Raw genomic sequence first — 12260 nt, forward strand, 5'->3', positions numbered from 1 at the left:
TTAATTTTCACACAAGGAACTGAAGAAGCTCTCTAGGTTTTATATAGGATTATGCGCAGCTGAATGTAAATGCTCTTATTACTACCAATTAAGGCTTTCCTCCAGTCTAGCGATCACATTAATTTGATTGTTTGTTCGTGTCATTGTAACTGATTTGATCTGATTTAAAACAATACACACAATAAGCAGTTTATTATTGAATCTCAAGCACTTGTTTGTAGGTATGTAAAATATATGTCCTAATGTAAAGTTATTGTTGCTAGGAAATAGCCACAGTGAAAGAACAGAAAAAGTACATGTAAAAATGATTTGTGCATATTGTACTCCCACTGCACAAAATGTTTCCATAGGATAGCCAGAGTTGAACTTGGACTGTTTTACCTGCCAAAGGATTTGTATTTTGCTCATTCGTTTCTGAGATTTACACAGCCCTGTCTGGCAGAGCAGGAGAGCCTATTTTTCTGTGCAGCATTTAAGGAACACTTGCAGGTCTTGTTCCTCTGTCAGAGATGAGACAATCAGTACAGTATGTTGCCTTTCACTGTCCAGTCAGACTGTCACTTTGCTGTCTTCTTCTGTCAGCATGTCCCTTGTTAGCACATGAGCATTGCAGCACAATACATACAGTGCTTGTACGCAAGGAATTGAAGGAAGTTTTCATAAATACAGAACAAAAATTAGTTTTATATGTGGCTCTAGTTCAGTTTTAATATAAATATTTGTGAATTTCCAGTCATTGTGAATGTCTGTCTATATAACAAAGAAAAGGCTGTCAGCAGTAGGTACAAAAAAATAATTGGAATTGTGGCACACAATGGGCAGTTCTCCACACATGTTAAAACAATCAGTTCTCAGAGGAGACCTTCCACTTAAAACCAAAGCCTGCTTATTAATCAGAGCCTCCATCCCCATACACTTGCGGTGAAATGGTTAATAAATATACTTACCTTACCCCTGGTTTCCACCTGGAGCACCTTGTCATGGGTGACCTCTTGATCCTGCTGGTGAGATCATAGGACTCCTAAAAAAGATATTCCTGAACAGTGTTGTAGCATCTTCTCCTGAGATTTGTGATACTGTGTTCTGAGCATCTCACTTAAAGTATTAGGACTTTTTAGTAAGGTAGTCAGGGGTAGGTATGTTTTCACTGATAAGTGCTTTGGGAGAGGGGGGAAGGGGTTGCAGGGGGGGTGTAAACTAGGACTATTTAAAATGGATATGGAGATAGACCTAGAGGGTATTTTACTAAGGCTGGCCATACATTATACAATTTTGTTTAGGTTTGACCTCATATTATATGGTTTTTGGTAAATCTAAAGCAATTTTCTAAACACTTTCAATTGTATCCAGTTAGGCAGGCCCTTGCACTACGTAGTTGAAGGTAAATCTAAAGGGAATTCGGCAGAAATTGAACAGGAAATTGTATAGTGTATGGCCAGCCTAAGACTGGAGCAGCCAGAATGTGGAGCAGCGGTGCATGACAACCAATCAGCTTTTAGGTTTTATTGTCAAAGTTTAGTTGAACAAAGTTAGAAGCTGATTCATTATTATGCACAGCTGCACCAGATTTTCTGCACCAGTTTTAGTAAATACCTCCATTTTTCTGCAAAGTGAGTTCAGTCACACTTACAAAACTTTCCTGTTGATGCCATTTTATTTCACAACTTCGGTCGATGGAGAGGGGTTGTGACCAAGTACGACATTTACAGAAAAAGGGAAGATTTGCATATAACTTTCATTGCCTGCTTCACTGCATCTGCTAGATGTTTTCATGGTTATTCACGGAAGGTTGCTTCTGTTTGTCATTTTTCATTGTATGCTATGTTTAACTTGTCGGGTTTGGTCTTTGCCCTTTCCTGCGATAATGCTAGGAGAGAGGAACTGGAATATTGTACTGAAAACACTGATCACTAGGCCCCCCTTGATATCTGCTGTGGAGTGCTTATTGGATTGTGTAAAAGCTAAAACCCTTTGTCATGGAGAAGGTAAATGGGAATTTGGTGGAGCATCCTTACTTTTTTTTTTTTTTCTTTTTCTTTCCTGTACGTTAGCAGTTTTCACTTGCAGGATCTAATAAAATTGTGTAAAGACAACGGTCTTCCCTGTCCATGGTGCTGCTGCTCTAGATGTCTGTCAAAGGCAAAAGGGGGTATTTTTAGTAAAATATGTGTATTTGGAGCCAGTGTCTGCTCTAACAGGTTTTGATGCACAGGTGAATATTACTACATTTATATTTGATAACAACCCTAATGTGGTACTACAGTTAAGTAGCAGTTTCATTGATTTAAAATATAAAGTTTTTTTGTTTTGTTTTTCTTAAATACAATTTGTAGCTTATTTAGGAGAAGGCTTCAGATTGTGAATATATCAGTCTAATGTATCGTTCTCCAAACTGGGGAACCAGAATACGTTAATGCTTTCCTGGCCTCTGATGTGACATTTTATCAATAAACATTGAACCTGGTCAACTCTTATAGGGATCTTTAGGAGTTTTGCCAATCCATTTAGCACAACTATACTTTAAATTTGTACACGCAATTGATCTGTGTATATTTTTCTTTCCCAGGATTCAGAAGGGCAGACACCTCTGCATTATGGTAAGTAAGGTCTTTTTCTTCTCTCTAAGCTTTTGCGCATTTTAATTACATATAAGAAATAAAAATAATTAAACATGGAACATTATACTCATCTGCTCTGTGTAATGGTTTTGCACAAAGAAGCCCCGATCCTCTTCTTTTTTTAGTCCCCCATCAGCGGTTCTGGCTCCTCCCCACTGCCAAGTGCCCCCAATAGCAAGCCTTATGCTATAGGGGCACTCGAGCAGACTCCCTTCCAAGCCGTGCTCCTGTGAATGGACATTGTCCTTTGACACACAGAGCACGGCTTGCCCCCACTCCACAACTATCTCCTCATTGGCTCAATGGCTGTGATTGTCGCTGTGTGAGCCAATGAGAGACCGACCTGGGAGAGCATCAGCTCTCATACACATCATTGGATCGAGATGGAGCTCAGGTAAGTATTATGGGGACTGAGGGGGGAGCTGCATCCAGAAGATTTTTTTTTTTTTTTTCTACCTGAATGCATGAAGGTAAAAAAAACCTTCTGCCTTTTAGAACCACTTCCTAGTGATACCCTTGACTCTCTGTGAGAGAAGTTGATTGGCTGTCTGTTATTTCTTCCCCCCCCCACATAAGGCTTGTTCATGGGGTGTCTGCATCTGATCAGCCGTTCTTGTGAATCACAAACTTCTGCCACACTACACAGCTAGGAAAGTGACCCTTTTTTTCTTGTTCAGCTTTCTTTGCTTACCAGACAGTGAAACTGTCCTCACCTATAGAGTAGATTGCAGAAAGAGGTGACAGACAAATGGCACAGGAATCTTCTGTGACATACTAGACCTTGCGTAAGTGAGAATGCAACACTCTGAACCAGGGAACACTGACTGACACAACAGGTTGGTTATGTATGAGTCATTATGAATGTTCATATTTGACTGCAGTGATTTGGATGGAGTAGTTTCATTAACCTGTTCACTCCCTGTGGACCAGAGCAATTTTTATAATTGTGCTATGGACCTGTTTATTTGCCGATAACTTTGTCATTGCTTAAAAAGCAATATACATATTACCTTGTTATCTTAAGGACAAACAAGGCTTTATTTTCATGAATATGGTCTTGCAGTAATTTTTTTTTTTTCACAATCCTTAAAGAAACCTTTTTTTTTTTTAACTTTTTTTTTTTCTGTGTTAAAAATAATGTAATGGCAGATAAAAGATTGCACATTTTATTTAATTTATACCATTCAAAAAGAATGGCACATACAGTGCTCACCAGAATAGCCTTATGTGACAGGTAGAGAAGGTGTCATAAAAGCCCAAATAATATGGTCGAAGGAACAGCCAAACGCACCACTAAAAAAATATGTACATGTGTGTAAGTGTAAACATACATAGGAGCCAATAACCTAAATGGGCATGGGTATGCCTGAAACTAATTCCGAGTGACTACTCGGACTATGAAAATGCTGCTGGCACTCTGTATCCTGTATAAACTTCAATAAAAACTTATTGAAAGTGAAAATGCTGCTGCTGAGGAATCAGGAAAAGACTAGGTTCAAACAAATCCTAGTGTAGCATATAAAAAAAATAAAATAACTTATTTAGGTTTAAAATTGCACTCACAAAAGCGGCAAGGTGCAGGCGGATAAGTATGGAGATCATGGGGGACTGTCAGAAGGGCATCAACAAACCCCAGCCTTGGGGATGAAGCAGGTGGGGCTGACCGCTATGAACAGCGTCCAGAGGCCGCTGTGACAAGTATATGGAACTCTGACCATCCCCTTGCGGCTCTCTTGAAACTTCCCCCCCAGCCAATCCATCAAGGGAGAGTCAAGAGAGCCACAAGGGGATGTCAGGGTTCCAGGTTCTGTATACCTGTCACAGTGCCCTTTTGGTTGATGTCCATAACAACCAGCAGTGCCTGGTTACTGCTTCAATTTTCTTGATGGCCATATCAAGGTTTGTTGATTCCGTTCCAGTGGTCCCTCATGATTCCCACACTTATCCACCTGCATTTTGTGAGTGCAATTTTAATCTTAATAAAAATATTTTTGATTTTTACATGCTACAATGATTACTTTGTGCCTTTTTTAAAATGACACTAAAATTATGATTCTGGTACAAAGCATTGCAAAGTTATTTACAAATGAAATAGTGTATTTCTTTTCAATTTTAAGCTTTTTTAAATGTGAATTGTGTAAATATGTTTAGATATTAAAGTGGAAGTAATGTCCACTGTAAGTTGTACCTACAAGTAAGCCTATAATAAGACTTACCTGTAGGTACAGTGAATATCTCCTAACTTTGTACTGTTCAGGAGATATTCACACAGCATGCAGCCGGTGATGTCAGTGGTGCATGAACTCTGAAGGGTTGGCACATTGTGACGTCATCGCGGCTCCAGCCATTCATACTGCCGGAGCCAGTAAACCCAGAAGGAAGGACCGGTTGAAGATGGCAGCACTGGGGAGCCGTGACAACGCAGCACTGGAGGGCTCCGTGTACAGGCAAGTCTGTCATAATGTACTAGTATGCAGTGCATACTAGTATATTATGACCCAAACCTGCAGGGGGCCCATTATTTTGTTTTTTTGGGGGGCGGTTTACTACTGCTTTAATTGTTAATAAAATAAAAATAAAATCGGCAGGAAAATATTAATTAAATGGCAAAGGAGAATGAGTTAATTAGGGCCGATTAGAGTAAATTAACGGTTAATAGGGGGTTAAACAGAGTTTTTTTTTTTTTTAAATAAAATGTTCCTCTGTTTGTCAGGTTGCTTCAACTGACATCTGTAGATCGAATTTGGTCTGCAGATGAATGAACAGAATAAATACAAAAGTAACTATTTTGTGTCTTTCTATTTAGGTTAACAGTGTTGTCGATAAACACTGTCGGACAGCTGCTTTTCTTTTTTTTTTTTTTTTTTTTTCTTTTTTTTGCTAAGGGCTTCTCTGAGTACAGGGCAACTCTGGTTTTGATTAACCTCTTCTTGTCCAGCACATGCCGATAAATGGGAAGACAGGATGCAGGTTAACGTTTCTAAACATCCCCCTGCATCCATTGCCTGTGTGCGCACCTTGGGAGCGTGCAGCGCCACGATCCGCCAGACACATCGGAACACAGATCGCTGTATGGGACCTCTGTCCCGATTCATGTGATCACTGATTGGCCAATCAATGATCACATGAACAGTAGTAAACAAGATGTCACTTCCTGACATTGTTTACTACTTGTGAAATCTGTGAATGATCACAAGGCTATTATGGCCTTTTATAGGTCTGTGTTTAAAAAAAAAAAAAAAAAAAATCAGCCCCCACAAGTAAGTATAGTGTCACTATGGTGACACTGTACTGCTAGGGTGACAGTATATAAAAAAAGTTTCAAAAAATGTTACATTTTTAGATTTTTCGTTTGTTTTTTTTACAAACTAATTTGGGTTGTTTTTTTTGTAAAAAAAAAAAAAAAAAACTGAATACATTTTGACCAAAATTTATGAAGAAACATGATTGTTTATTTGCAAAATTTTATACGAGAAACGTCTGGTCTTTTTTATTTATATAGCAAAAAAAATAAATATCCCAGTGGTGAATAAATACCACAAAGAAAATTTTTCTGTCTCAAAAAAATGCTAACAATTTTGTATAAGTACAGTGTTGCATGACTACGCAATTGTCATTCAAAGTGTGATGGCGCTGAAAATTGGCCTAGACTGGAAGGGGGTGAAAGTGTCCGGACTTGAAGTGGTTAATCAGACTCAAGAATTTTGTGTACTGGGAGGGGGTCCTGGCAGTAGGACAGAAGTAATGCACATGCTACGAGTCCTGTGTATAACGATGGCTGTTTTGGGGCATGCGCAGCACATCCAAAATCTGGTACAAGTTAAAGAAGACTTTCTTTTGAATCCTTTATTCAAAGCTGCAAAACTAAGGTCCCTTTCACATTTATGCGCTTTTGATGCATTCCCATGGACTTACAATGGAAGATGCTTTTAAAAAAACTGCACCAAAGATACATCATGCAGGACTTTTCAAAGCACATCGCTTGCAGTGTGAAGAGTTGCATAACATGTAATGGAAAATAGTTTTCTTGTGCTTTTGTCACCCTGGAAAAGCACCGCAAAAGCACACCAGTGTGAAAGCCTTATACTCTATATACAATGTGTCTACAATAGTTTTCTCATTTGCTTGTTCTGCCTATTACTTTTTGTGACAATGGCTGCAAAGTTAATAAAAATCCAACAATTACAGAAGTGTCGGAATCTAATGACACGGCAAAATATTGCTTGCACAGTGCTCTGGAGAAACTCAGAGGTCGATTCATGCCTGCAGGGAGCTGGATCCACTACCACAAAGTCTCAAGCTGATACTGACTGCAGGACATCTAGCTGTAAATAAAGGTTTGCCATCATGGAGATCTGACTTAATTCTCGGATTTAATTTTTAAAGGGAGTCTCTCCACACCTGGCAGGGCCCTATGATGGCTGGGCTTACATTACAGCTGCCTTCAAGTGGCTCTGCTGTCTGCCTCAGGACAGGCCTTGCTGGAACCCGTGGCTGAGGGTTGGTGGATTCCCAGAATTATATGAATCTCCAGGTGCAGAAAGTAAATATAAGGGGATGAGGAAACTATCTGGTACACAGTATGTTCCTTTTGCAGTTTTGAATAATGGGTTCAAATAAAGGAATATGACCTGAAAACAGGGCATCTTTAGTAGTGGCTCTGTAGTAGAGGTAACCTTTGAATTAAGAATGTGACCATATTCTTTCATGGTACTTTTTATGTCAGTGGAGAAGATGATTTCTGGATGTTTGGGTAGCACTGAGCATACCTCTTTCTGCAATGGCCTGTTGCTCAGAATTTAAGGTCTTTGTACAGCAGGACCTTGAAGTAACATCTGCCTGTCCCTAAACTCTTTATGTGCTGGGCAGCTCCGCTCTCATGAGTTATCTGCAACCTGACAGCAAGTGGTAATAGCAAAGGTCACACACCCCATAAAATGGCTGTAAATCCATCTTCCTTCCTTATGACTATCCAAGGTCAGCATAGAGTTCTCCTCCCTCCAGTTGCCGCCTCCATTCTGGAAATCCCCTGAAATAGGGGTATGAAATACTATTTTCCTGATCTCCCAGTGGAAATCAGCGTTCTCTGGAAGCTAGAGAGCTGATATCAGACCAGTACCCATCTGGTATGGGGAGGAGGCAATATACATCTCTCCTGTCATCACTGTGAAAAGTGCAATCAGGATTTTAAAGCGGCTGCATTGCTTAGGGGAAAAAAAATCTATTCCAAAGAATATTTGCAATATTATTTGAGCAGCCTTTTAAAGATGTCATCCAATGAGCATCACATTACCAACAGTGCTGTACATCTATATATAGCTGTTGAAGATGCAAAAATGAATAGTAACAGTGCTGCAACCAGATGCACATTGTTAAATATAAGTAGAATATATACATATATTATACATAGCCAGGCTTTGGTCAAGACAATTTTTACTCTCTGTATGACAGTGAGCTGTTAGAATTCTGTTTAGATACTGAAAGACACTGGCTCACCATTTTACTCTCCATAATACTTGCATTTGTATGCATGTTATACATGCTATAGTATGTGTTACATATTCAGAAATATTTGTATGTTTTCCAGATTGAAAATATTTTTTGCATCAGAATGCTTTTTTTTTTTTTTTTTCTTCCTTCATTGTGATTTTTTCTTTGCAGTCTGCTCCTCACTTTGAGAGATGTGTTTTGTTATTGTTCAGCATGCAAAATGTACTAGATAAAAATGCATCGATGTGAACAGTGACATTAAAGCAGTAGTAAATGTAAACACAAATACAAAAATGTAACAGCTTGTCAATACTAAACCACTTTAAATCTGCCCTATAGCAGAAACAATGCTACAGGGCAGACTTCCTGCCCAAAATAGTGTGTGTGTTTTTGCATTTCCGGGTAGGGGGGCATGTGCCGCCCCACCATACGCGGCCTCAGCCGTCGATCACCAGCTCCCGGTCAGTGATTCCCCGCCAGCAGCCGACAATTGTTGAGTATCACTGACGGGGGAGAGACCTGTATGTAAACAATACAGATCTCTCCCCTGTCAGCTCCTGTATGGCTCTGCATACTCTGGTGTATTTGCACTCCAGGGGCACATACACTACAGGCTTCTTTCTCAGCCCGGCCCTCGGCCAGACCAGTGTAGCCCCATCCCTACCAGAAAGGCATCAGAACTTAGCTTGATGAGAGTCTTGCCTACAACTGGGGACAAGCCTTGTGCACTAGGCCAGAATCAACGTGGGAGGAAAACGCTCCCCCACCACTCTCATCATTTCCACCTAATTACACCCAGGATTACTAAATGACTCCTCAAAATCTGTGGATTTGTCTTAGTATCCCGAACAATTCTTCTGGCAGTAGTGGCTGCAATCTTGGTCTACCTGACCACCATGGCTAGGTATCATTAGATCCCTGAATTTTCCACTTCTTAAAAGGAGGCTGAACAGTACTGACTAGCATATTCAGGGCTTTGGATATCTTTTTATAATTTTTTCCATCTTTTTTAAAGTTACATTGCCTTGTTATGCAGGTCTTTTGACAGTTCTTTTCTGCTCCCCATGGCTCAGTATCTAGCCTGCATCCACACGAGAGCAATCAAGCGCATTGTAAAAGTGAAACTATAAGTGGGCGTTTACATACCCCATAGACACCCCACATTCAATCTCCAAATACCATGAGCCAAATAAACTAAATGCAAATTAAAAATATAAGAGATATGGTGCCTTTCCTCCAAGTTAAATTACTAGTAATTGCTAATTAGCAATTTAGCTTGAAGGAAAGGCACCATATCTCTTATATTTTTAATTTGCATTTGGTTCCTGGTATTTGGAGATTGAGTGTGGGGTGTCTATGGGGTAGGTAAGCGCCCATTTATAGTTTCACTTTTACAACTAGGAGCACCCAAGGTGCTCTTAAAGGGGCAGCTACAAAAATAATGCAATGCACACATATGGTGCAGGTATACACAAGGTTTCACTACATTTTGGGCTTATTGCATCTTTTTGTATTAAGTGAATGGTATTATGATTTTGCACAGATAGCAACTTATTGACTGTTTGTACACCGACACTAATTGCAATTTAACCAAAATTTAACCTTTAATTGCCATTTTAACCTTGTGGGACTGTACCAAAATGTAAAATTTTTATGAGGGCTATTTGGGTGATTTGTTATGATTTAAAAATGAGCCAAACAACTATGTGATAATGGCTTCATATGATCAATATCATTAAATAAGGCAGTTTTTTGGCATGACCAGTTCTATTTTCAATATTCATGCCAAAATTTCACAACTTCTGCCAGGGTATGCAAAGTTTTGAACACAACTGTACACAAAATACAATATTGGTGAACGCCAAAGCTCCTGTATTACCAGTTTTTGTCCAACAGAATTAGTGGAGCTCAAAGGCACCTATAAAAATTGTCAGAGGCATCTGTGCACACTATGGTATCTATAGATTCAATAGCCTTTTTTAAAATAAAGTCTTAAAGGGCATGTCTTTTCTGACAAACTAATTAACGTTCACGCACAAAATATTCTACACAACTCTCTAATTCTAGGAGCGTCTTGAGAAAAATGGACTGAGCCATCTAAATAACAAATTGCTGTTGCTTTGATTTTATCTTGGCTACGAGACCCATGAGTGCCTCTATGCCTGTTTGGATATTTCCTTGTGGGTGAGCACCCGGTCATTTACGTCACACAATGTGGTGGCTACCCAAGGGATAATTCTAGGTGTGCATAGAAAAAGATGGGAAGCATCTAATGTGCTGAACAAAGATCACATTGATCTCCACAATGTTAGACTGAAGGTACATTACTTTTGAACTGCAGGCTGTTCCCTGAGGACTTAATTACATTTTTAAGTTGAAGACTGGACTGCTCTAAATGCTTTCTTGCAGATGTTAAATGTTTTTTTTTTTTTGAGCCCATTTCTGAACTCTTGCTGCATTCTTCATGCTTTATTCTTGTAATATTACAATATAAACTGTCCAACAGGGAAAGTGAAACACTACTTGTCTGTTGTAAAGGTCATAGCTACCATAGCCCCTGAGAGCGATTTAGGTCCTTAATGATCACCATCTATATTATTTTGTATCTCCTACATTTTACATAATCAGGTAAGCTAACATGCATAGAAATTTACTGTCAAATCAGCTTTGTGTTAAGGGAAATCTGTCATTCGACAAACATGGACACTCCATCCCCTCCCCTGACCTGAAACAGATGGTTATTCAACTGTCCAGTTGATCTCGTATTCTAGAACGAGTATGCCGTAAACAAAGTCCAGACTTTTTACCTCTTTAACTGTTTTAGCTTGGTGACTGAGAAATTGTTATTGTCATAGGATCAGCATGATGGACAGGCAAATAGTATTTTCAGAGGGAGGTCAGTCTACATATTTTGGAAGAAAGTCTGCAGTGGTGATGTCCCTTTTAAAATGATGTGTATTGTTGGGACTGTGAACTGATTGATACCACAATGGGGACTCCTAATATCTGATAAACTGGTAATTCAATGTTCTACTGATTTTGTAATTTTATTGCTTTTTGTGGTGCTGTAAACTGTTCTGTGTCTTGCAGCTGCTGCTTGTGAGTTTACTGATATAGTGGACCTTCTTCTGGACCATGGTGCTGACCCCTCTATTGTGGACAATGATGGATTTCAGCCACATGAGGCAACAGACAGCAAGCCAATTTCAGATATGCTTAAGCAACATGCCTCATTTGGGGAACATGACAAGCCCCCTAGCCTTTTTTAAATTCCAAAATAAAGCTGACATACAAGTCTATCTTCTGCCCTAGTTTATAGTGTGGTGTTTTTTTATTGCTCTGTATGAACCTTATGTGTCTGACCTGTCAATGGTCTCCATTCATATTTTGTGTGTTACTTTTATACATTCAGGATCAAGTTATGAATAATAAAGGAAGTGTCTTCAAAGCTATACATGTTTGATTTATTTATTTGAGAATATTTTATACACAAACTTGTTGGTGGAAAGATTTACATGGGGTACACCCTTTCAAGTATTTGTGCAAATTGAAAATCTGCATATAGGAATATCCAAAAGGTATGCAACTGATTTTATGTAGACCCATGTAAATTATTCTACACTGCTTCCATTTGGTATAAATGTGCATCCAGGCAGGTTTAATATCTAAAAACTTATCTGAGGGCTTCAGATGTTTGCCATGATTACCTCTAAAGATATCAATGATACTTCTGCACCTGCTAACAAGTAGTTTCGCTCTCTGTTCTTGAACAAGCTGCTCCAGCTGTCTCAGGTTTGCAGGTTGCCTTATCTAGACTGCATGTTTCGGCTCTTTTCATAGATGTTCAAAACGCTTCAATTATTTTTTTTTTCTTGACAAGTTCAATCAGCTCTATGTTCACAGAAGTTCCAGTTTTGTCTCGTCTGTCCAAAGGACATTCTCCCAGAAGCATTGTGGCTTGTCAGTGTGCATTTTAGCAAATTCCAGTCTGGCTTTTTTATTTTTCTTTCAACAGTGGATTTCTTCTTGGTCATCTTCCTTTGATCCCATTTTCACCCAAAAACCAGCAGATAGTGCGATCAGCTACTGATGTAACTTGACCTTGAAGTTCAGTTTGTATCTCATTTGAAGTTTTCCTTTGTGTAGAATTTT

The 12260-nt window shown here is 39.1% G+C and overlaps 1 protein-coding gene across 1 annotated transcript in view; it reads left to right on the forward strand.

The window, feature by feature from the left end:
• The window catches only part of ACBD6 (acyl-CoA binding domain containing 6), a 110348-nt gene extending 98788 nt beyond the window's left edge, over positions 1-11560 (forward strand). The window contains exons 7-8 of the mRNA XM_089671482.1: positions 2567-2597; positions 11199-11560. Of these exons, the coding sequence (XP_089527608.1) occupies positions 2567-2597; positions 11199-11377 (210 nt within the window). The 3' untranslated portion in view covers positions 11378-11560. The remainder of the gene's footprint in view (positions 1-2566; positions 2598-11198) is intronic.
• The last annotated feature ends 700 nt before the right edge of the window (positions 11561-12260 follow it).

The sequence above is a fragment of the Staurois parvus genome, unplaced genomic scaffold, assembly GCF_062004578.1.
Source record: "Staurois parvus isolate SC_StPar_1 unplaced genomic scaffold, SC_StPar_1.0 ptg000106l, whole genome shotgun sequence".
NCBI lineage: Eukaryota > Metazoa > Chordata > Amphibia > Anura > Ranidae > Staurois > Staurois parvus.